We start from the raw sequence: 24,921 nt of genomic DNA, 5'->3' as shown, positions 1-24,921 counted from the left end.
CTCATTGTCGTGGCTTCTCTTGTTGTGGAGCACAGGCTCTAGGTGCGCGGGCTTCAGTAGTTGTGGCATGCAGGTTTCAGTAGTTGTGGCTCACGGGCTCTATAGTGCAGGCTCAGTAGTTGTGGTGCACAGGTTGAGGTGCTCTGCGACATGTGGGATCTTCCTGGACCAGGGCGCGAACCCATGTCCCCTGCATTGGCAGGCGGATTCTTAACCACTGCGCCACCAGGGAAGCCCAAGGGTGTTATTTTTACTTATCTAAAATAGTGTTGGGTTCATTTATTTCTGTCTGTATTCAGATTTTACGTACTCTGTTTCTGTTGATTTAATTTTTTAAATATGTTGACCATTATTTGAAAAGTCAAAACTATATGAGAAGGCTCAAAGAAGTGTCTCCCTTTCCCCATTCAGGGTACTGTTGTTTCCCTCAAAAAGAGGGATGTAACCCAACAACCAAGGAACCCTCATCTTCTCCCACCCCTCATGGGTGCCCAATTTTATTAGTTTTTGGTTTACCCTTCTTGTGTTTTTCTTTGGAAGAATTTGCAGATATATTTGTTTTCTTATTTCCCCTTCTTCCTTGCACACAGGAAGCATAGTTTATACTCTTTGCTTTCTTCACTTAACAGTATACCCTGGAGATCACTCCAGAGCAAATCACAGTGATATAATCTCTAAACTGCAGGTAATAAGACATTTCATTCATTTATCAATTTATTGAATGACTGTGTGCGAGCCACTGAGCTAGACAGGAAGTATAGAGAAATGAGTAAAATACAGTCCCTGACCTTAATGACCTTAGGCTCCAATGGAAAGGGGAGCCAAAAGAAAATCACAGTGTTCTGGGAACCTGGAGGAGGGAGTCAATAACAAGATGTTCGAAAGGACTGACACCTGAGCTTGAAGAATGAGAAGTAGGTGAAGAAACAGCACATGTACAGGCAGAGCTGAATAAGGGCAAGGCATGTTGCGGAAATGGGAGTTTAACAGGCTGAGACAAAACAGAGTGTGGGAGCAGAATGTGGGTGGGGAGACAGGAGTGCCCATAACGAGGCCGGGGAGGTGGCATAATGCCAGGAAAGAACTAGACAGTTATTCAGACAACCAGGAGACATGGTCCTCAAAATACCTCTTGGATCCATCCACTTCATAGGTGTTTAATTGACTGCCTGCATTGTGCCAGGTGTCACAGAAGGAGCAGCAAGAATAAGATCCCAGCCATGAGGGCGCTGATACCAGCAGGAAAACAGAACGAAAGGGAGCTCACAGAATACAGTGGAGAAAATTGCTGGCCAAACACAGAGGGAGGGAACCTAACACTCTAAAAAGCTAGGAGAGAGGTGGGGCGAAGGAATAGTTCCCAAAGAGTAAGGTAGACTTTTAGCTAAGTGTGTGCATGTTCAGGGGAGAGTTGGGAGCTGGAGGAGTTCCAATGCTAATGCCTGAGTGAAGAGAGGATGACATGTTGAAAGTTTTGCCAGGATTAAGACCACAGACCCATCACTCCACTCCACTCTCCACTTTGCAAAGAAACAGTAATCCTTTAACAATGCAAATATGTTCTCTTCATTTTCTGTAAAAGGCTCCTCACTGCTTTGAGGATGATGTCCACGTCTCTTTTTTAAAAATAATTAATTAATTAATTAATTTTGGGGGGGTTGGGTCTTCATTGCTGTGCGCGGGCTTTCTCTAGTTGCTCTAGTTTCGGCAAGCAGGGCCTACTCTTCGTTGCGGTGCACGGGTTTCTCATTGTGGTGGCTTCTCTTGTTGTGGAGCTCGAGCTCTAGGCATGTGGGCTTCAGTTGTTGTGGCACGCAGGCTCAGTAGTTGTGGCACACAGGCTTAGTTGCTCTGCGGCATGTGGGATCTTCCCAGACCAGGGCTTAAACCCGTGTCCCCTGCATTGGCAGGCAGATTCTTAACCACTGTGCCACCAGGGAAGTGCCTTTTATTTATTTTAAAAAATATTTATTTATTTGGCTGCAGCACGTATTTGTTGTGGACCACAGATCTTCATTGCCACGTGCAGGATCTTCGTTGTGGCATACTGGATCTTTAGTTGTGGAGTGTGGGATCCAGTTCCCTGACTAGGGATCGAACCCGGGCCCCCTGCATTGGGAGAGTGGAGTCTTAGCCACTAGACCACCAGGGAAGTCCCTCCACATCTCTTTTAAACTCTGGTCCTTGGTTACTTAGCTTTCCAGTTTTGTGTTTTTGTTTTTTTTTTAAAATTCCTCCCTCTTATCTTATACTCGACATAATGAAGTTTTCTTACCTTGTCATATCCTATTTCCCCTGCCTAGAAATCCATCACCCAAAGCTGAATTAGCTGTACTATCATAGTGCCCTGTGCTTCACCTAATAGATCTCATCTAATTCTCTGAATCTACCATTAGTTTGAACTCCCTGAGAGCAAGAAGTGGTTTAATTAGTTACATCCGAGGCACCTAGCCTAATGTCCTAATGCCCAACTAATTTGAATGAATGAAGGCTGCCTTCATTGCGGAGTTGGGTGGAGGATTTTGAACTAGACCCTAGGAACTATGGCCTTCAGTCTCTGTTACTATAGTTTAAGGGTTCATCCTAGGGCATGGAGAAACCATTTGGTTGAAAATCATTAAAATAATTTAGAATTAGGCATAGATTTATCCCCAACGATCAGCATACTCAAACTGATAACTTTAATGCCTATCAGTCTTTTATGTAAAGCAGATAAGGGCCCCATGCAACGTACCACAAGCCTAGGATAAGTCCCTGGTCTAGTCGCGGGATTTCTTTTTGCACTCAAGACTCCGCCCATGGGCCCCCAAATGGCGGAAGAACTGTACCCTTCGTCGTGACTTCTCACACGACTGCGGAGGTATCCCGACGCTACGCCGGCGGCCTAGGCGGGGCGGCCGGCTCTTCCTTCCTCTCTGCTTCTTCGGCTCCACCCCCAGCGCTTCAGACGCTCATTGTGAAGCGACAGCGGTTGGCAGCCTTTCGGGCTCCTTGAGACCTAGAGACCATAAGTCCTTGGCGCGCGTGAGCGCCCGCGCTGCTCTTTCCCAACTCCAAAGGCGAGGGGCGCGAGATTCACCTTTTTTTATTCTCGCCTCTCCCGCCCGGAGCTAAACGCCCCGGTGCGCGCGGACAGCTCGCGCCGCCGCTCCCTCCGCTCCCCCTCCTTCGGGAGCTCCCGCCCGGGCGCTCTTCCCCCTCCCCTTTCCCCGGCGACGCGCACGCGCGCCAAGCCGGCTCGCGCCCTCTTGCTTTCCTCCGGCCCGCGAGACCCCCTCCCCTTCCGCCTCGCGGCGCTTCCTCGCACCGCGATCTTCTCTCTCCACCCCCGACACCGCGGGGCTCGCCCCCGCCCGCCAACGGCGGGTCCCCAGCTTCCCAGTCCCCGTCGTTTCCCGCGCTCTCCGGCGGGGGCCCAGCCCCGGCTTCCTCTCTCCCTCCCTTCCCCCTAATTCCCCTTCCGGACGCTGCCATCATGTTGAAGCCTCAGCCGCCACAACAGACCTCCCAGCCCCAGCAGCCGCCCCCCACGCAACAGGCCGTGGCCCGCCGGCCTCCCGGGGGCACCAGCCCTCCCAACGGCGGCCTCCCGGGGCCCCTGGCCTCCACCTCGGCTCCCCCAGGGCCTCCCGCCGCTGCTTCCCCCTGCTTGGGGCCTGCAGCCGCTGCCGGGAGCGGGCTCCGCCGGGGAGCTGAGAGCATCTTGGCGCCGCCGCCGCCGCAGCAGCAACATCAGGAGAGGCCAGGGGCAGCGGCCATCGGCAGCGCCAGGTGAGGATGGGTGGGTTTCTGGGCGCTGGAGCCGAGGTGGCTGAGACACCGCGCGAGGCGGACTTCCAGCCTGGCCACCTTTGAGGGGCGCCAGGGGGAGTAGGGAAACCCCGGGAAGCTGGGGTTGGGCTCCTCAGGTCCAAACAGGTCGGAGGAAAAGGGCCCCCGGATGGCCACCGGGGCATTTAGGGGCCGTGTTCACCTCTGCGAGCCTAGTCAGGGCTCGGGACCTGGGCTTTAAGGGCAGGCAGGGCGCATCCCGCCAGCGGCGTCGGAACGAGGAGTTTGGGGGGGGGGTGAAGAGGTGATCGGGGTCCCCGGCTCCATTACCACGAAGGGTCTGGCGGTCCCCGGCTTCAGCCAATGGGGAGTCAGCTGCGGGAAGGGGTCCCTGGCCGTAGCCAATGGAGGGGGGCGCGCGGCCCACAGTTTGGCCAATGGGGAGGGAGGGACTTGGGAGCGAGTTGCTACCTCCCCCTTCCCAGTCTGGCCAGTAGGAGGGGAGCAGGGTGGGCGGGGGGACGGAAGGAGGGACGAAGCTGGGAGGACTGCGGGTCGGGAACCTCCAGCGCGCGCGCGCGCTCTTCCCCTACGTGTGCGCGGATGCTGTGTCTTATGACCCGGCCATTCTCCAGCCCCGGGTAACATATAGGGCAGCTGCTGGGAGTGTGCGTGGACGGGATCGCCTGGTGTTGTTGGATGAGTGGTGGACACCCCACTCGGTTTCTTCTTGTGTGGGTGTATGGAATTGAGAGTGGAGGTATACGCAGGCGCAATGGGTTCTGATCGCGTGAGGGGGGGTTGGAAGAGGCCCGTGGGCTTTAGTGCGCAGGCGCAGACCGGGCGAGGCTTCCCGGTGGATAGGTTTTGCGGCTGCGCTGTCCCCCAGCCCCGCCAACGGCCCCCCTGATCGCCCTCTTCAACCGCTGGTTACATCACCCAGCGAGGAGCAGGGTTACCGGGCGATAGGTGACCCCTCCCAGAGTGGGTAACAGGCTGAATGAGTAAAGAAGTCGAGAAGGGTGGATTATAGAGGGAGTACCCCCATCCTCCAGGGTTTAGGACGTAAAAATGATGGTCTTTTCTGTTTCGGAAGTAATATGCCTGAGCTAGGTAGTTCCAAATCTGCACTCTGTGAGTTTCCACCTTTACATCGGGGGTGGGTTATTTGTTGTCGAATATTGTAGCATTTGTCTTTTGGAAGCATGCAGCCCTGGCCCTCTTGCAGAAAGTGAGACGGTTGTGTTGAATTGGCTTCTTAAAGCAATTGACAACTGTTGATGATTGACTGGCATTTGGAGAAAATGGCTTTTAATGCCTGTGTTTCTCTCTCTATAAAGTGAGAATTTGAAAATCTTATTGATTAATTGGTTTGTACCCTAAATGATCATCTTCACATGGCATCTGGCTCTAGCATACCAAGTTCTTTGAAATCAGTTGTATAAGAGGGATTGAACATATTTAAATAACTAGTTTCTCATTTCTTTCTCTTACAGGGGACAAAGCACAGGAAAGGGACCCCCACAGTCACCGGTGAGTGCCTTTTCCCCCCTGCCTAAGGTACAGAGACCTAAAAGATGTATATGTGGGGGTATAGGGCAGATTAGGTGCAGAAATAGTCAGATGGGTTCAGAAGCGCAAGGGGCACAGCACATACAAGGTGGGTGTGCATGGAATGTGGACATTTTGAAGGAAGGTGAGATGGTGACTGGCTGTTCCTTTATTTGTCCCTCTCCTGTGTTACTGACAGGTGTTTGAGGGTGTCTACAACAATTCCAGGATGCTGCATTTCCTTACAGCTGTTGTGGTAAGTGGGTACCTAACCCCTAGGTTGAGGAATGTAATGCATCAGTTTGCTAAAGGCACTCTTCTTACCCCCCGCCCCCCTTTCAGGGCTCCACTTGTGATGTAAAGGTAAAGAATGGTACCACCTATGAAGGTATCTTCAAGACCCTGAGCTCAAAGGTCAGTGTATTCAAATTAGCTTAGCTTTGGAGTTACATGGGAGGAAGAGGGAGAGAATGAAATAGGCTCAGTTGCAGATATAAATTGAGTGGTGTTGGTCAGCATTGTGGCTGTACTCATTTTTGTAGGCCTGTGCCGGAATAGTGCTGCATGCACTTAAAAGATATGGGTTTGAGATTTGAGGGCTCAGTACTATGATGTTAAAATGCTCAACTTTAAAGATGTGAATTTTTAAGTTTGGGACTTTGGCTAAGTCCTGTGGCTGGTGTTGAGAAGACAGTGCACGTGGGAATGTGGTGTTGGGGAAAGTTTAGAAAGGGTAAAACAAAAGTAGTCATAGTTTTGTCTTCACATTTCTTGATCCTGACCCTTGGGTGTTGGGAAATGGGACTTTTGTAGTTTGAACTGGCAGTAGACGCTGTGCACCGGAAAGCATCGGAGCCAGCAGGTGGTCCTCGTCGGGAAGACATTGTGGACACCATGGTGTTTAAGCCAAGTGATGTCATGCTTGTCCACTTCCGAAATGTTGACTTCAATTATGCTACTAAAGGTATATTTTTGGGCCAGGGTGTTATGTCAGACCCACTTCTTGAGTAGAGGGCAGAGAACGTGATGACTTGTTTCTCCTCCTCCCTCCCCTTCTTTACCATCTTCCTTTATCTCTGAGGAAGATGGCTAGATTTTTCTTCTTGAGAATATGTCTTAGTGTCTGAGATGCAGGGGAAGGAGTTCCAGCCTGTGTTGTGGTTCTTCATAGTCTCCTTGCTTTGTTTCCAACTCCTTGCTCCTTCTGAATTCTTAGAATGAGGCTTTTTATGCCGTACCCCCCCTTGCCCCCACCCCCCAGACTCTGGCACACAGAAACTTTTCTTTACTCCTGTGATGGGAGGGGTGTTGGAAAGAAGGCTGTGAAATATCACCTGACTCCTGATCTTCAATCTGCCCTCACAGACAAGTTCACTGATTCAGCCATTGCCATGAACTCGAAGGTGAATGGGGAGCACAAGGAGAAGGTGCTTCAGCGCTGGGAGGGGGGCGACAGCAACAGCGATGACTACGACCTGGAGTCTGACATGGTACAGTCTCCTTCCCTGAGAACCTGAGAGCTGGGGAGCTCTGCTCCCAGAATGTGGGTTGTTGACACTGCATAATTCTTGGAACCGAGCGTTGCTGGGGTGGGCGGGGGGGGGACCACTTTTACTATTGCTTGTTGATGGCAGTTAGAGTCCAATGGAAAATACAGAAAATAACAAAACAGAAATACCTGTTCTTCCATCTTCTGTGATTGACAGCTGTTAACCTTTGCTTCAAGTCAGTTTCTTTCCAGCCTGGAAAAACAAAAATATATAGATGAGATTGAGTACTGTGTAGGCCCATTTTCCTTTATCAGAACAACTACTGTGAACATTTAAAGTTGCTCATTAGTGAGCGCATTGTTATTTCACTGCATTAATTTGTCTAGAATTTATTTTTCTTATAGATTTTGAATTTTTCATGTTGGTCTGTGGATCTAGTCATTGCTCTTAACTGTTGCGTAGTGTCCTATTTATATACATGTACATGTATGTATATACAACAAATTGTATTTATCCCTTTCCTTACTGATTGGTGTTTCTTTGGGCATTATTTTGGTATTGAAAATAGCGCCTTAGTGAATTGTTAGAACATGTATCCCCATGTACGTATGCCAGAATTTCCCTGGGATATAAACCTGGAAATGGATGTTAGGTCTTAAAGACTTCTCTTTTGCTAGATATTGCCGGTTTGTACTACAGTCCGTAGTACTAGTTGACATTCCCACCAGCTGTGTTCCTTTTTTCACTCTTGATTTGGTCAGATTTTTAATCTTTCAACCTGATGGATGACAAAGACAGGTTATTGTTGCTTTCCTTCCTGGGTTTTAAAACATTCTCCCTTTTCCTTTAGTCCAATGGATGGGACCCCAATGAAATGTTCAAGTTCAATGAGGAGAATTACGGCATAAAGACCACCTATGACAGCAGTCTCTCTTCTTACACGTGAGTGTCTTTTGGTACTTCTCATGTGGTACAGCTTGAGGTGTGGGGTCATCAAGAGAGGCGGGTGGGTCTCTAGGTGGAACATAGCTTTTGTACATGCTTTTCTGGGTGCTGGGTTGCCCACTCTCCACTCCTGATCTGCCTGTGAACTGCTCCCTCAGAGGGTTTCTCTTTTAACCTTGATTCCATGAGTAGAATTAACTGCTTTCTTGTCGATACTTTTCCTCTAAAACCTTAACAGATTTATATATGTGTCTAAGTGTCCCTCAGATTCAGAGATAGGCCTTGCTGCTCTGCCTGGGACCCTCCTAAATGCCAGTTCAATACATGCTGAGTTGTTGAAGGGTTTAAGCACCTACATATCTGAGCTGGTGATGGGACTGATAGAAATGTCTTCCCTTTTTCCCCTCTTGTCCTGTGGCACTGGGATGGTCGTGGTCCTCTCAGGGTGCCCTTAGAGAAGGACAACTCGGAAGAATTTCGTCAGCGGGAGCTGCGTGCAGCCCAGTTGGCTCGAGAGATTGAATCGAGCCCCCAGTACCGCCTGCGGATCGCCATGGAGAATGATGACGGGCGCACCGAGGAGGAGAAGCACAGTGCAGTTCAGCGACAGGGTTCAGGGCGAGAGAGCCCCAGCTTGGCATCTAGGTGATTACTAGGGGTGGCTGGTCCATGTGGGGCTCACCGTTTGGGCCAGGGCTTGGGCCAAGAGCTCGGTATACTCTTGTTGAAGCCTCACAGCCATATAGGTTTATACATAGTTATTCCTAGTTCTTAGGTTTAGGAGACTGAAGTCTAGAATCATTAGGTAATTTGCCCAAGGTAACAAGGCTAAAGCTTATGGATTAAGGACAGGTTTTTCTCAGCTTTTTGATACATGTTCTTTTTTCCTCTGCATATTCATTCATATGTTTTTCTACTCTTCCCTTTATGAAAATGAAACCAAAGTGTATAGTGTCTTATAAAAGCTGCACCTTAAACTACAGTGTGAAACTACCTTTCTTGTAGGCCAGGAGGGTTAGGATTGTGGAGTACTGGCTGCTTTGTTCTGGTCAGGGGTTGATGCAACATAAGGGCATAATCCTGGAGTCACAGAACACATAACCAGGACAGTTCGTCGAGTGCAAGAGTGCAGACAGCCGAAACCAGGCATAGTTGTGTGTGTGTGTTGAGGCAGGAGGTAGACTTTAGGAGGAGGGCTTCATCTTTGTAAAATGTGTTTTGTGGCTACTTAATGTTATTTGAACTCTCTCCCCAGGGAGGGAAAGTATATCCCTCTACCCCAACGAGTTCGGGAAGGTCCCCGGGGAGGAGTTCGATGCAGTAGTTCTCGGGGTGGCCGGCCTGGCCTTAGCTCTTTGCCACCTCGTGGCCCTCACCATCTTGACAATAGCAGCCCTGGCCCAGGTTCTGAGACACGCGGTATCAATGGAGGTGAGTTATGAAGCAGACTTGCTGGGGGCAGGGAACAGGAAGGTAAGGAGGTGGGGAAGACAATTAAAAGGATTTAGATGGGTTAGAAGGAAGGTGTGTTGATGGTAATGTAATAGCAAGAACTCTGCCTCTTTTTTCCCATCTTTAAAAAAAAAAAAAAAAAATTAGGCCCTTCCCGCATGTCCCCTAAGGCACAGCGGCCTCTGAGAGGTGCCAAGACTCTGTCTTCCCCCAGCAGCAGGCCTTCTGGAGAAGCTTCTGTTCCACCTCCTCCTGCAGGTAAGATTCCAGTGGTGTTACATGAAGAAATGGATAGAAATTTGTGAAGGGATGTAAGCATGTCAGTTGTTAGAATGCTGGGATGGGAGACAGTTTCGAGATGTGATGAAAGGTGTTTTGGAGGCTTGGATTTATGCTTTTTAGGAAATAATTTTTCAGTTTCCCTCGTGCAGAAATCCCAGCGTGGCAATCCATGGGTTGTGTCTGGCCAGCAGATGTCTTTTGTTTAAATTAGTTGCCAATATTTTAAGACAGGAGAAAACATAGAAAATTTCTAATTTCTTTTGAAATACAGAAAGTTCTGCCAACACTGAACCTGTCTTGCTGCATAGCTCTGGTTGGCTGGAACTGAGTCATGCCTGTCCCTTTCAGCATTCCAGTCTTTCATGGTAGCCATGAAGCCATTTTACCTGCTTACCCTATCTGCCTTGCCCTTTTAAGTATTTAGGTTTGTGACCTTGTGGATAAACTTTTCTTGGTGTTTCTGGTGAGTCCCCGGTACCCATTGCTCATTGACCAGCAGTAACTATCACGTCGCTCTCCCTTTTCTTCCAGTAGGCCGGATGTACCCCCCACGCTCTCCCAAGTCAGCTGCCCCTGCCCCAATCTCAGCTTCCTGTCCTGAGCCTCCCATCGGCTCAGCAGTACCGACCTCTTCAGCTTCCATCCCCGTGACATCATCAGTTGGGGATCCTGGAGTAGGCTCCATTTCCCCAGCTTCTCCAAAGATCTCACTGGCACCCACAGATGGTAAGAGCCACCTGCTTGAGGGCCGTGGACAGTGGGAAGTGTGGTTCTGGAGAGAAGGGCCTTCATGCATCTCTCCTTTCTTGTTCAGTAAAAGAACTCCCAGCCAAGGAACCTGGGAGAACGCTGGAGTCCCAGGAGCTGTCCCGGATAGCAGGGAAAGGTGAGGATTTTTTTTTTTTTTTTTTTTCTGCCAGAGTCTATTATCCCTTGGATTAGGACAGACTTTCAGTTAGGAAAGTTGTTGGGATTCAGAAGAAGACAACGTGTATCAGCCCTCTGATCCTAACTTAAAGGGCTCTAAAGAGCTCTTCTTCTTGTTTTCCGTGGTTTCTTTGTCCTTTGGGGTGCTGTGTAGCCACCTTCGAGAAAAGAAATGTATATTTTTTCCTTTTTCGGTATTTCTCATAGTCCCTGGCCTTCAGAACGAGCAGAAACGCTTTCAACTGGAAGAACTGAGAAAATTTGGGGCCCAGTTTAAGGTGAGAAAAGTGTGGGAATGAGCTAGGATGTTAGGATGGAGATGAAGGGGGTTATGGAATAGGCACTGGTGGCACCAAGAGGTGAGAGCAAGCAAAGATGAAGGAAGGAAGGGGGGCTTGGGGTCTGGACTGGACAGTACTCTGTACGTTGTGTATGTGTTTCTCTCCTTCCAGCTTCAGCCCAGTAGCTCCCCTGAGACCAGCCTGGATCCTTTTCCTCCCCGGATCCTAAAGGAGGAGGCCAAAGGGAAGGAGAAGGAGGTTGATGGTCTTTTGGCTTCAGAGCCCATGGGGTCCCCTGTTTCCTCCAAGACAGAATCCATATCGGATAAGGAGGACAAACCACCCCTGCCACCAGCAGGAGGCGCCGAAGGGCCGGATCAGCCCCCACCGCCTTGCCCAAGCCAAACCAGTAGCCCCCCAGTGGGCCTCATCAAGGGAGATGACAAGGATGAGGGCCCTGTTGCTGAGTGAGTGGGGTGGGGAGCTGGGTGGGTATCGGGTGATGAGGGGAAACCGTGAGCATTTACTTTATTTTTCTCTCATAGACAAGTGAAGAAGTCAACATTGAACCCTAATGCCAAGGAGTTCAATCCCACGAAGCCGCTGCTGTCTGTGGTGAGATGGGCTGGGGGCATGTGGGCTTCGGGTTCCGTGAGGGAGACTTGGGAGCAGGTGCTAGAGCAGTGCGGGGCGGGGGCACCTGACTGTCAGGCAGCGAGAGGTGACAGAGTCTGGTAGTTAGGACACGGGCCCACTGACTCCGCGTGATCCTCTGTGCCTGCAGGCTTTGTGATCTCAGGCCACTTAACCTCTCTGTCTCAGGTTCCTCACCTGTAATTTGAGAAAGCTCATCTCATAGGGTTTGACGTGAGGCTTAACCAAGAAAAAGCATAGGGTGTGTTGGGCGCACAGCACTCCGTGGATGCTGTTGACTGGGGGGCGGGGTACGAAAGTCATTAAGATATCTTACACGTGTCCTCCTTTGTCTCTCACAGAATAAATCCACCAGTACTCCAACTTCTCCTGGGCCCCGGACTCATTCAACTCCCTCCATCCCGGTGCTGACAGCAGGCCAGAGTGGGCTATATAGCCCCCAGTACATTTCCTACATACCTCAGATCCACATGGGACCAGCTGTTCAGGTGAGAGAAGAGACTGGGTGGCCCAGGGTAAGAGGTTTGGCTGGGCTACCTGAGGGACCAAGTCACACCTGTTCTGAGCATTGATAAGCAAGTCGTTCTTGTCCCTAGGCACCTCAGATGTATCCATATCCTGTGTCCAACTCAGTGCCTGGACAGCAGGGCAAGTACCGGGGAGCAAAAGGTGAGCAGGGTCAGGAGGGGCAGGCGGTGGCACTGCCTGGTGCCTGCTGGCAGATGGAGCTTGAGCTCTGCACTATTTTCCCCCCACCGGCAGGCTCCCTGCCCCCCCAGCGCTCGGACCAACACCAGCCAGCCTCAGCCCCTCCGATGATGCAGGCCGCCGCCGCTGCTGGCCCCCCTCTGGTGGCTGCCACCCCTTATTCTTCCTACATCCCCTACAATCCACAGCAGTTCCCAGGCCAGCCCGCCATGATGCAGCCCATGGCCCACTACCCCTCGCAGGTGACTGAGGCGCGGGAGGAGAGAGGGGTGCAGAGCCCCCGCTTCTTAGGAAGCCCGTCTTCTCCATCTCCCAGACTCCGGGAGCTGGCGAGGGAGGCAGGCAGAGTTCTGGGTGGTGGTGTCCCACTTGGGTTTCAGTCCTGGCTCTGGTAAGACCTGTGCAAGGCAGTGGATCCCTGGGCCTTAGTAGTGCTACACTTTATAGGGAAAAAGACTTAGAAGGGTTATTGTGAACGGGAAGCAGGGTGGTCGTGATGAGACCAGGGTAGCGCTGTTCCCAGGGTGCTCGGCAGCAGGCTGCGCCTCCCGAGCCCTCCGCCGAGCCGACCGCTCCTCTCCTTGCTCCTCTAGCCGGTGTTTGCCCCCATGCTTCAAAGCAACCCACGCATGCTGACGTCGGGGAGCCATCCCCAGGCCATTGTGTCGTCCTCCACCCCTCAGTACCCTTCTGCAGAGCAGCCCACCCCCCAAGCCCTTTATGGTGAGTTCTGTACCCTCCCCCCTCCCGGCTGTGCTCCTCGGCCCCCTCCAGTGTGCTCAGCCCTGATTCTCTCCCCCTTTCCTGCTGTAGCCACTGTTCACCAGTCCTATCCACACCATGCCACGCAGCTCCATGCCCACCAGCCGCAGCCGGCCACCACGCCTACTGGGAGCCAGCCGCAGTCCCAGCATGCAGCCCCCAGTCCCGTCCAGGTGCCTGCCATGGGGGATCCAAGTGGGCGGGGCAGGAGTGAGTGGCTGCAAGAGGGATAGGGTAGGGATCATTCCACAGCGGGGAGGGAGGACCAGGGGTCAGCAAGTGGTAGGCCGGGGGACCGGAGAAGGAAGTGGCACTCACCCTCCACTTCTCCTTGACAGCACCAGGCGGGGCAGGCCCCACACCTGGGCAGTGGACAGCCACAGCAGAACCTGTACCACCCAGGGGCCCTGACAGGCACGCCGCCTTCTCTGCCGCCGGGACCTTCTGCGCAGTCCCCTCAGAGCAGCTTCCCCCAGCCAGCCGCTGTGTATGCTATCCATGCCCACCAGCAGCTGCCCCACGGCTTCACCAACATGGCCCATGTTACCCAGGTAAGAGCCCACGTGACCTGCTTTGCCACAAGGACCTGAACCCTCAGTGCACCTTTCACTTCAGGCTCCTGACACTGGGAGTTTCAGAGCCCGTGTCTGAAAGGTGCCGCTTTTTGTTCTCTGCAGGCCCATGTCCAAACTGGAATCACAGCAGCCCCGCCCCCTCACCCTGGGGCTCCCCACCCGCCCCAGGTGATGCTGCTGCACCCACCCCAGAGCCATGGGGGCCCCCCCCAAGGCGCGGTGCCCCAGAGTGGGGTGCCTGCACTCTCAGCTTCCACACCCTCACCCTATCCCTACATCGGACACCCCCAAGGTGAGCAGCCTGGCCAGGCGCCTGGATTTCCAGGAGGAGCCGATGACAGGATTCGTGAGTTCTCGTTAGCTGGGGGAATTTGGCATGGAAGAGCTGATGGGCTGCAGGTGGGGCAGGATGCACGGGTTCTGGGTGGGGAGTGAGGGGTCTTGGAGGCAGGGCTGTCCCACAGGGCGCCTGCCGACCTGCACCTGTCTGTGAAGTATGTAGGGTGGGCAGAAGCCACAGTCGCCGCCGCCAGGGGCTTGCTCCTGGCTCTGTCCTTTGCTTCCCTCCGTCCTCGCTCAGTTGTGATCCAGCAGCCCCCCTCCCCACTGCCTCCCCAGCTCTCAGTGACCCCGACTGTCTCCTGACTTAGCCGAGGTAAGGTCAGCGCAGCAGACAGGGCCAGGCTGGGGTGTGGGGGGCTGAGCTGGGCACATGAGGAAGGGCTCTGGCTCACTGGGAAACGGCGATTGATCTGTGCTTCTGACAGCCCCATGAGACACCTTGAGGAGGCGCTCCTACCAGCACTGCCCCACACCCCGCACTGGACGGCACTGGATGCAGGGACAGCTGCTTGGGTTCTAATGCTCCTGCTCTCTTCTCTTTCCCCTCCAACCAGTTCAATCTCATCCCTCCCAGCAGCTCCCCTTCCACCCCCCGGGGAACTGAAGATTGTCCTGGCCGCGACCTGAGACCTCCATGAGTGGAGGGAAGAGTGACCTATGTCTCTTCCCCCAGCAGCTCGGACCAGTCCCAGCCCCCCAATCCCCCTTTCCCCCCGGGGGCGGGGGGAGCTGGGGAATTCCTGCCAAGCACCTTGAATGGGAAGGGGGGCCTCAAAGTGGGCAGGGCCGGGGTCCAGCGGGGGTGGGGGGTTCCTGCTCTGCCCCTGCCCATCCCCACCCCATCTTGCCCTTCCATCCTCTCATCTATCCCCCCCGCTGGAGACGAAGATCTTTTATTTTCTATTATTTATAACCTCAGACTTGGGCCCCCTGTTCTTTCTTCCCCATTAACTTGAATGACCTGCGTGAGAGACACAGATGCCCCACAAAGGATGGTTGGACAAGGACTTTTACTTTTTATTACATAAAAATATTTAAAAAAAATTAAAAAAAATAAAATTTTAAACTAACTTAACCCGCTTATAGTTTCCTCTTTGGAGAATAGTGAGATCGCAGCTCCGTTTTACGTGGTTCCCAAGGTGGGGCAGTGTAACAGTACAGCCCAAAGATGCCTTTCTGGCTCTGTAAGTGCTGCACAGGTCACCCAGTCTCTGTGGCTGTTTTCTCCCCTCAAAGTTGGCCTCATAGGTATGGTTTGAGGTTTTCATTTCTGATATAAGTACTTCATGAGTTATGTCTACCTCTTTACACTGAAAAGTACATTTAGTGTTTTGGGCCACTGGAAATAAGGGCCTGACTGGTACACAGCTGAGAGGTCTTGGGTGTGGGTGAGAGCTGTAAGATGAAGCTGCTGGTGAAAGTGGGGAGAGGGCTGAACTGAGCCAGGCTGAGGGGAGCAGGAGCTAAATGAGGAAGAAGGGAGGCAAGTATGGGATGGAGAAATAACAGGCTGCAGAAGAGGGGGTTCTTTCAGAGACAGAATTCTTACTATAGGACCTGGCCTTGGTTTCTTGTCTATAAAGTGAAGATTCACCCTTAGAGGTTAGAGGATGGGACTGGTGTTCAGTTATAGGCAGAGAAAATTGGCTGAGACCAGGGCAGGAAGAATGAAGTTAGATATTGGGGGAGAATTCCCAAGTGTGAGTATCTGAAACCTGGTATTTGGCAGGCATGGCACTGGGGAAGACAGGCGAGGTGTTTAAAGAGGCGAGGAGAGAAGGGGGTTATCTGTAGCAGCTAACTGGCTGTTAGAAACGGGCTGGTGTGGGGTTCCAAGTGACTGGAGCTGTCTTAGGGGCCATCCGTTGGGGTTGGGAGGCAGCCCATGATGGAAGAAACAGGAGCAGGAAAGCCTTCAACTGGGCTCCTGATGTTTGCAGTGCAGATGGAGACAGGTTTCTGTAGTCCTGGGAGAGGTGTAATTGCAGGCATTCCTGAGTAGCCCTCTGATGATAATTTATTCCTAAGAGCAGAAGTCTTGAAGTTGGAAGGGAACTAAGCCTCCCCCTCCGTCAGGAATCCTGAGAAACCCTTCAGCCTCACCTTGGACACTGAAGAGGGTAAAACAAGTAACCTCGCTTTACTGTTGGACAGTACTTTTCATGAAGTTCCTTTGTCCTCTCAAGTTTGCCTCGTTCTGGAATCACCGATCAGGCTTTTTCAAAACAGCTCTCAGGTTGGGCCCAAGACCACCCTCCCTTCTGAGCTGCTTGTGAACAGGTTGTCGGTCCTGAATATACTCATTTGTCAGGATCCAAGTTTGAAAGGGTGCCCATTAATCCCTGCTGAATGTTACCTTTTTTGTTGGGGGTCAGCATCTGACCGGTAATTTCAAGTTTTTATAAGTCGCAGCACTTTTTTCTTTTGGGCCGTGCCATGCAGCTTGTGGTATCTCAGTTCCCCGACCAGGGATTGAACCCTGGCCCTGGGCAGTGAAAGCAGAGTCCTAACCACTGGACTGCCGCGGAATTCCCCCAAATCTCAGCATTTTACTCCCTGTGTATTTGATAAACAGACCTTATTAATGTTAAATATAAGTAAATGTTGAAAATGAAACTTTCATGCTATAATTTTTTTTTTAACTTGGACGAAATATTTTATTCACTTTCAGTAACCATAACTTCAGTTATGATTGATTGTTCCCAGCAGGATATGCTATAGTTTTTCACTCCTGTTTGGAATTAGTGATATGGTGGTGGTAACCCATCAAGCAAATTATGTATTTACCAAGTGTATTTTATGTGCTGGGTAAGATGCAGTTCCCAGTATCAAGCTTAAATAAAGGCAGCTAGACATTAACAGCCTAACTACTCAGAGGAAACCAGGTGGGTGTGGCACCTGAACTGGGCCCAAGCTACAACCACTTTCCCGGTATCTCCCAGTAGGATATCCAAAATATACCCTATTATATGTAGCGTTCTGCTAGGCAATCAGACAAAGCTCACAGAATAGCTTCCAATCCTAATTCAGCTTCTCTGCCTTTTCTCAAGTTGTCACGGCAGTGGTGACAGCTTTAAGACAGGAGCTTTTCCACCCTGTACCATAGATGAACTCTTGAGGCTAGAGAGGTGATCTCAGTTCAAATGGCTCAGGGATCTCCCAAGCTATGTGTCCAGCTCCATTTTTTTTTTTTTTTCTTTTTTGCGGTTCGCAGGCCTCTCGCTGCTGCGGCCTCTCCCGTTGCGGAGCACAGGCTCCGGACGCGCAGGCTCAGCAGCCATGGCACACGGGCCTAGCTGCTCCGCGGCACGTGGGATCTTCCCGGACCGGGGCACGAACCCGCGTCCTCTGCATCGGCAGGCGGACTCTCAACCACTGCGCCACCAGGGAAGCTCCAGCTCCATTTTTATATTCCTCATCCTCTCCAGTGTGTACAAACGACACAAGGCAAACAAACTAGCTTTCTATTCACAGAACAGTTTATTGACCTACCTCACCTGGCCGGCCACGTGGCCCTCTGGCCAGGGGAAGTGTCAGTCTAGCCGCAACTCGGCTGGGCTGCAGCCTCTGCCCTGAGAAGGGGGCACGAGAGGCAGGAAAGAACACTGGCCAGGGCAGCCACACAAGACAGCCCCAGCAGAGGTCCAGACTCAGCTCCACTTGATGTTCTTGTCCGCCTCGGTCATGGCTGGCGTGTCAGTGACGAGGCCAGTGCCGATGGTCCGGTTGCCATCTCGCAGGGTGAAACGGTGGCCTTTTTCTAAGATCATTGGCTGCCGCAGGATTAGGGTGAGCTTCAGGTCCTCCCCGGGCATGGCAAGCTCCTGGAGGGCAGAGACAAGGACCACTCATGTTCTTCAGGGTGCCTCCATTCCCTATTTGCTACCAACGAGGTTAAAGGTATGGGAAAATGAAGCAGGGTGACGATTCCTTCTGGGGATACCTTCATCCCAGCCGTTAGGCACATGCAAACAGCATACGCAAAGGCAGGAAAGGACTGGTGATTAGTGTTGCTAACATTTTTCTTGAGAAAAAAATGTTTAGGGAATTTTGGGTTATACAAGTTTCTTAGTTACAGGGCTTCTCTGAGCCCTTATGTAAAATACACTGGAACTCTCAACCACAGGAACTTTTCTGGGAAATCTTTGTGGGTAAATGCTACCAAAGCTAAGGAATACTGGATGAGGACTCATTCCCCCTAAATCCACTGATCCAGGCCCTTCCGTCACCAGTTCCACCTGCATCATCAGCCAGCTTCTCTTTAGGAGGGAAAAGTCCCCCACGCCGTCATATACATCGTACCTTCCCTGGAGGCAGGACAACCCGACAGGCCATGTCCCAAGTCAGGGAGAACATGACAGGCATGAAGTGGGATACAAAGGGCTTGTGGCGGCCACCCTCCTCCTTACTGAGAATGTACACCTGTGAGAGAAAACGACGGTGGAGCTGGGCGTGGCTGGAAGCACCGAGCCTCTCCACAGTGCCTGCCCACCATTGCAGGGAGCCCTCACCTGTGCCTCCACCTTCTGGTGGGGCTGGATGGAACCTGGCTTGGCCATGACCAGGCCACGCCTCAGGTCCTCCCGCTTCAAGCCGCGGACCAGGGCCCCAAGGTTGTCGCCTGCCTCTGCCCTCTCCAGGCTCTTGTGGAACATCTCGATTCCTAGGAGGGAGGAGGGTGTGGGGCAGAGGGAAGGCACAAGGGGTCTGCGAGGGGAGGGGTAATCCTGGAGCCCCTGTGTCCCAAGGCTTCCTTCTGTACCTGTCACCACACTGCGAATATTCTTGCTATGTCCCAGGAACTCACACTCATCTCCCCTCTTCAAAATGCCACGCTCTAGTGTGCCTGTCACCACCGTGCCCCGGCCTGGGAGAAACAGGACAGGATATCAGGGACCCCGGGTGAAGCTTCTGTGAGGGGAAGGGAGTGCAAATGAGCAGGGTCCTCACCGGGGATAGAGTACACTGACTCTATAGGCAGCAGGAAAGGCTTCTCCAGGTCCCGGGTGGGCACTGTGATGTGAGTGTCCACAGCATCCAGCAGCTTCTGCACAGACTTCAGGCCTAGCTCAGGGTCACGTTGCTATGAGCGGGAGGTGACAGGACGCTGAAACTTCCATTCTGCTCCTCTTACTTGCCAAGAGCCAGTCTCCAGACTCAGAGCAGAGCTCTGACGCCCATCCAGCCCCATCCCCAGCCAGCAGTAGCTCCTGCCCGACCCCGCCCTCACCTCAAGGGCACAGAGGGCAGAGCCAACGATGATCGGAGTCTCCTCCCCTTTGTAGCCCAACTCAGTGAGCAGTTCCCTGATCTCCAGCTCCACCAGCTCCACCATCTCAGAGTCCTGCACAGCATCCGCCTTGTTCACATACACCACCACATGCTCTACTCCAATCTGTAGGTGGGGAAAGACATAGAGATGGTGTCCTGAGTGGCCCAACGCCGCCCCCCCTTCCTCCTTCCACCCGTACCCAGGCTCTGGGTACCTGTTTGGCCAGTAATAAGTGTTCTCGGGTCTGGGGCATGGGGCCATCGTTGGCTGCCACCACCAGGATGCAGCCGTCGAGGGGGGCTGTGCCTGTGATCATATTCTAGGGAGAGGAGAGGAGAGGAAACACTCAGTGTAAGTCAGTGACCTCCTCAGCTCCCCAGCCACCTCCTTACCACCTGCTGTGACTGGCCAAGCCCACAGGTCCATGATCTCAAAACCATACATCTCAAGTATCTTAACCTCCTCCCCACAAGCCTAACATTTTTCCCGAGGCGGGGGCAGTTCCAGGCCCTGTCCCCAGCAGCTCCCACCTTAACGTAGTCTGCATGACCGGGACAGTCAGTGTGGGCGTAGTGGCGCGCAGCGGTGCTGTACTCCACATGGGCGGCATTGATTGTGATACCTCGGGCTCGCTCCTCCGGGGCGTTGTCAATCTCCTCGTATTTCTTAAATTTGGCCCCACCTCCCTCGGCTAAAACTAACGGAAGGGAGGGAACACATATTTCAGCTAAAGTTCCACAGGTAGAGGAGGGGCTCAGGCCACACCCCTGGGCCCCTCCTACCTATACAAAGGACAGTCTGGGAGAAGCAGGCTTCCGAGACGCCCTCCTTCAACTCCTGGAGCAGAGGTAACTTCAGGTCAGAAAGAAAGGTTATAGGGCCTCAAGGGCCATCCCTGTGACTTCTCTAGGGTAACACCTCTGCTCACACGGCAGTCCCCAGGGCTGGAGGTAGGCCATTCGGGGTCCCCCAATTTATGCATCACAAACTTCTTCATGTCTACGGGAAATCTGTTTCCTGCATGCTGCAACCTACTGTCCGCCCGAGTTCCGGCGCCTGGGGTCACACTAAACACCTCTAGCAGCCTCTCCGCGGGTCCCACCTCCCTGGCTCCAGGTCCCGCCAGCAAAGCGGGCGCTGCCGGAAGCCTCCACCCCAACCCTGCTTACTTTTCGTGATGGCCGCGGTCAGTGTGGTCTTGCCGTGGTCTACATGGCCAATGGTACCCACGTTTACATGGGGCTTGTCGCGCACATAGATCTTCTTGGCCTCCACAGCCAGGCCGCGGCACAAGAGGGGCAATGCCGGGCCCTTCAGCGGCCGCAAAAGGCCCTTCAGCAGTGGGATCGGGCCGGCGCCGAGACCTGCCGGGGCAGAGGCTTGGAGTCAGGGCGCTGGTCTGAGCCCGGCCGCTCCCGAAGAACCCACGTGAACCCGGGCCGCAATCGCCCCCCCCCCGCCCCCTCACCGCTGAAGAGGGGCGTCGCGCGCAGCACCGTCGAGGCCGCCATTGTGGTCGTACTGATGCCCGGACTAGTGTGTACCGGGCACTGGCGGCGGCGCGTGCGGTAAGCAAAGGACAACTGTGGATGGAAGTCGCTTCCGGCGGAAGTGAGGGCCGAGAGGGCAAGTCTGGGAGTTTCTAGCCCCCAATCTCTATGGCCCCGTCAACTTCCGGGCGCGGGACGTAAGACGTCCAGGAAGGTGCTGATGGCTCTCGGCTGGGTGAGGGTAGAGAAGGTTTCCAAGGCGCCCTCGGGCCTCGCGGGCTCAGGGCCCACGCAGTTCTCTCTGGTGGCACCGGGGGGCGATGTGGAGCGTCCCACAGCGCACCTGCGCCCCGGAGGCTCATGGGCGTTGTAGTTCCCAGGGCGGCGAGCTGTGCTGGCACTTAGCGTGGGAGGGCGAGGCCAGGTCTGGAGGCACGGTCCCGTCCTCCTTGAGGCAGAAGCGGTTGTCCCGGCGTGGATGACTCCGGAGCGTCCTGGCCCCGAACCCCGTGGAGTGCGACCCACTGCGCGGGTTTGGCGACAGATCTGGCGGCCGTGTGTCGCAGCTGGAGGTAGGACCAGGCCCTGCGGCCTGGCTGAGGAAGACCGTCCTGGGAATCTTTCGGAGGTGGGGCTCTAGTATGACCCATCTCTCCGCTAAGCCTTTGTTTTCTTATCTGTAAAATGGGAATAGTAGTATCTACTTCATAAGGAGATGCTGACATCTGGCTCTGAGAGGAAATGATCTGGGCAAGAGACAGAAAAGGGCTCCAGAAGCCTCCAGGTCCCACAGTCTTTGACCCTCAAATACCCTCGCTCCTGGCTCACAGCCTGAGGCGACAAAGTTTGCCGTCCACCCTTGTGGACCCTCAGCAGCCCAGAGAGTAATTCCCTCGATCGTCTTTCCACCCACCCGATTTTATAGATGACCAGGTGAGAGACAAACTTCTAGTGCCTTTAAGGGCAGCCTGAGTCTTTCTTGTTCCCGCTGCGTCCCTGGCTCCTACCACGGGGCGGGGCACTCAGTGAGTACTCAATAAATGTCTGTTGACTGAATGAATGAGTGCAAGGATGACCTTTAACTTTCACATCCATCATCTCATCACCCTGGGATGATAATAGCAGCTGCTTAACCTTGATTGATGTTTCCGAAACGCATCAGAGCCTAAGACTCAATTGACGGTGTCTGTTTCAAATAGATTCCTTAATTCCTCCCTTGGAGATTATGATTCAGTAGTGTCTGGGCATAGGCAAGGAAACTATATTTTTAACACACACAAACACCCTTGTTAAGCTCAGAGGAGTTTGGGAAACTCAGAATTAGAGACTTTTATGGAACAGACGTTGTGGAAATGCTTCATATTGGTTCACATTCAATGCTCCCAGTGTTATCGTGTGTAATAGGAGCCATTATTTACCTCATTTTAACAATGAGAAAACTGAACATAGGGTGACCAAGGAGCCCAACACAGCTAACCTCCAAAAGAGTGTGCACTTAGCCACTGCACTGTACTATAATTTAACTGTCATTTTACAATGAGAAACTTGCTAAGAATTCTGTCCTCCTGGCCCTCCAAACCCATCAGCTCTGCTTACGAAGGGTTGGTACAGTATAAAAGGGTTCTCTTTGTCCCCAGCCTGTACCTCAGTCACTCCTGGGAATTTCCTAAGACACTATTGTCTGCCACCAGGATGTGAGATTTTGGGGGTTGGTACTTGAACTGATGCTTACTATTTTAGTGGTGCTGTATTTATTTTAATGTGTATTAGTTTGACAGAAAGACTGGCATTGTAAATATTGAGTTGAAAAAATGAATCAATTTGAAAAACAATACTTGGTAGGTAAAATGGGTGGTATGAATATATGGCAAATTTGGGGAGAGGTGAACATGAATGATTGAAATTTGCAAAACACAGTGCCCGGAAAAGAGTCCAAAGGGAGAGAATTTCTTGTAGAGCTATTGAGTGTAGCATCCTCTGTAATAGTCAGGAGTCTTGATTTACAGATAACAGAATTTACAGGGGCTGGTTTGAGAAGAAAGGGATTTGTTTAAAAGTGGTAGGCAGCTTGGGACTTCCCTGGTGGTCCAGTGGTTAAGAATCTGCCTTCCAGTGCAGGGGACGCAGGTTTGATCCCTTGTGAGGGAACTAATATCACACATGCTACGGGGCAACTAAACCCGCGTGCCACAACTACTGAGCCCACGCACCACAACTAGAGAGAAGCCCGTGTGCCGCAGTGAAGAGCCCACTTGCCACAACAAAAGATCCCTCATGCTGCAACTAAAGGCCGATGCAGCCAAATAAACAAATCAATAAATAACAAAAAAAAAAGTGGTAGGCAGCTTATAGACTTGTGGGGCAGGCTGCAGAAATGGCTCCTAAGCCATAGAACTGATCTGATAAGAAAACCGCTGCTACTGCCACTGCCACCAAACACTAAATGCCAGAACTTAGACTTACCTGTAACAGTGACTGCTTATGGCACTGAAGCCGCTTTTGCATCAAGAAAGTGACCTTCTCTCTGGGCTTCCCTGGTGGCACAGTGGTTGAGAGTCTGCCTGCTCATGCAGGGGACATGGGTTCGTGCCCTGGTCTGGGAAGATCCCACATGCCGCGGAGCGGCTGGGCCCGTGAGCCATGGCCGCTGAGCCTGCACGTCCGGAGCCTGTGCTCCGCAACGGGAGAGGCCACGACAGTGAGAGGCCCCCGTACCGCAAAAAAAAAAAGAAAGAAAGTGACCTTCTCTCCTCCCCCCAAAGCCAGGCAAATTCAAAGGCTCACGTGGATGTGTCTGGAGAAGTTTAGATCATCATATTTCAGTGTTCTTGTATCAGAGGAGGCTGAGGGATGTATTTTTCTAACTTTGTTGTAAGAACAAGACTGATAGCAGGGAATTTCTCCAGATGTCCAGCCATGCTTATGACCAATACCACAGTGAAAGAGCAGAATGAATACAAATACCCAGTACGTGGATACAGTAGCATAAATTTTGGCCACTAGATGAAATGTTGGGCTCAGGGTTGCAGAGACAAGAGCCAGCCACCTGTGAAAATGCCTGTGAGCAGTGTTAAATGAAAGAAGTTTGGCCCCTATAAAAAAAAAATAGCAAGTGTACAAGGTGGGAGTGGGGACAAAGTGGAAAACAATTCTGATTTTAGGAGGCTGTAATTTGCTTGGAGAAGGAGAGATTTTTCTTGCAAACATTTCTTTTATGTGATTACAGTTAAAGAAGTTTTTTGTGCAGAATCTTGAACTCTTTAAAAAAGATGCTCTTGAAATCAAACGACCTTCTTGGTCTCCCCAGCAGTGCATTCATTCTGCTCTATGACAGACACTTTGAGCTCCCGCTTAACAACTATTTTTTCCATCTTCCTGCAGTCAGGACCCTGATTTTGTTCAGGTGGCCCTTTCCCCAGTTCCAGGAATAAATCCTGACAGGGCTAGCCCACTTCTGCTGGTCTTATTCTCCTTGCCAGGGGGTTTGTTTAGGGTTACGTGTGTGATTCCTTTGGGGCTAGTGATTGGTAAGAGGATATCTACCTTGGGGAGGGCTTCTAGGAGAGGATCCCTCACTTTTAAGAAGGAGACACTGGTGAGATGGACATCCTTCAGATTCTGGAAGTTGTTGGGTCTGGATGGGAAGCCTGGAACTACTGTGCCCATCGTGCTCCCAGTCCATGATGAAGCCAAAATCCAGAAGAGGGCAAAGCGAAGAGGATCTTAGAAGTCTGGACTCCTCATGGTGTGAGATAACAAATGTCTTTATTGTTTAAGCCAGACTGTGTCAGAGTTGTCTCTTACTTGCAGCCAAATACACCCTAACAGATAAGTCTGCCTTACAGCACTTGGTACCCTGAGACATATTTCTTGGTTTCACTTGTCTGAGACTGAGTGACTTGAGTAGGGCAAGGACTGGGCTTCCTTTATCTCCGTATACTCTGTGCCTGGCCACAGTAGGCCTCTGTGCATGTTTACACTTGAACTATATTAATGAGCCTTCCAAACCGAAGGGTGCTACCACTGTGATGCTATGAACCTAACATATCCAAAACCGGACTCTCTGTATTCTCCCACAGTCTCCCTACACATCCGAATAAATGACACCACCTTTCTCCTTTCCCCTTATCTGACATCTATCCGTTACCCAGTCCCACTTGTTCTGTCTCCAAAATAAGGCTCAGTGTGGCCACTTCTATCTCCACTGTCAATACTGTGGTTCAAACCGGGATCACCTCTCCCCTAGGTTACCTCATGACCTCTCCAGTGGGTTTCCCAGCTTCTGTCCTTATTCTCAATACCTGTCAAATCCATCCTCCACACAGCAGCCAGATCAATCTTTAAATGTGATTCAGAAATGAATCCTCCCTCAGTGACTCCTTATTACACTTAGAATAAAATCCAAACTCCTGCTTTAAA

The 24,921-nt window shown here is 52.0% G+C and overlaps 2 protein-coding genes across 11 annotated transcripts; one reads left to right on the top strand and one right to left on the bottom strand.

Moving 5' to 3' along the window:
* The first annotated feature begins 3,058 nt into the window (after nt 1–3,058).
* Nucleotides 3,059–14,557, top strand: ATXN2L (ataxin 2 like). 10 transcript variants are annotated; one of them, XM_079944548.1, is made up of 23 exons: nt 3,059–3,771; nt 5,268–5,304; nt 5,522–5,578; nt 5,665–5,736; nt 6,136–6,286; nt 6,688–6,812; nt 7,663–7,754; nt 8,202–8,402; nt 9,013–9,188; nt 9,357–9,467; nt 10,023–10,217; nt 10,306–10,377; nt 10,626–10,696; nt 10,871–11,166; nt 11,245–11,314; nt 11,695–11,841; nt 11,950–12,022; nt 12,116–12,303; nt 12,655–12,784; nt 12,875–12,996; nt 13,162–13,374; nt 13,691–13,744; nt 14,318–14,554. In XM_079944548.1, exons 1-23 carry the CDS (start codon nt 3,476–3,478, stop codon nt 14,342–14,344), a joined length of 2,976 nt encoding a protein of 991 aa, XP_079800674.1. In that variant the 5' UTR covers nt 3,059–3,475; the 3' UTR covers nt 14,345–14,554. The 10 variants fall into 10 exon arrangements, with proteins under 10 accessions (XP_079800674.1, XP_079800678.1, XP_079800677.1 ...); XM_079944552.1 differs by lacking the exon at nt 13,691–13,744 and adding an exon at nt 13,501–13,690; XM_079944551.1 differs by lacking the exon at nt 13,691–13,744 and adding an exon at nt 13,501–13,690 and having other exon boundaries at nt 14,295–14,554.
* A 2,004-nt stretch (nt 14,558–16,561) lies between these two features.
* TUFM (Tu translation elongation factor, mitochondrial) lies at nt 16,562–20,604 on the bottom strand. The gene is made up of 10 exons (XM_079945226.1): nt 20,481–20,604; nt 20,182–20,376; nt 19,543–19,709; nt 19,227–19,331; nt 18,971–19,135; nt 18,691–18,823; nt 18,503–18,607; nt 18,252–18,403; nt 18,043–18,162; nt 16,562–17,564 (listed from the first exon to the last, which is right to left on the bottom strand). The coding sequence occupies exons 1-10, from the start codon at nt 20,521–20,523 to the stop codon at nt 17,391–17,393; spliced, it is 1,359 nt and encodes a 452-aa protein (XP_079801352.1). The 5' UTR covers nt 20,524–20,604; the 3' UTR covers nt 16,562–17,390.
* Between the last annotated feature and the right edge of the window lie 4,317 nt (nt 20,605–24,921).

This window comes from Stenella coeruleoalba (assembly GCF_951394435.1).
Source record: "Stenella coeruleoalba genome assembly, chromosome: 15".
NCBI classification, from domain to species: Eukaryota; Metazoa; Chordata; class Mammalia; order Artiodactyla; family Delphinidae; genus Stenella; species Stenella coeruleoalba.
This window is presented reverse-complemented; position numbering and strand designations above follow the sequence as displayed.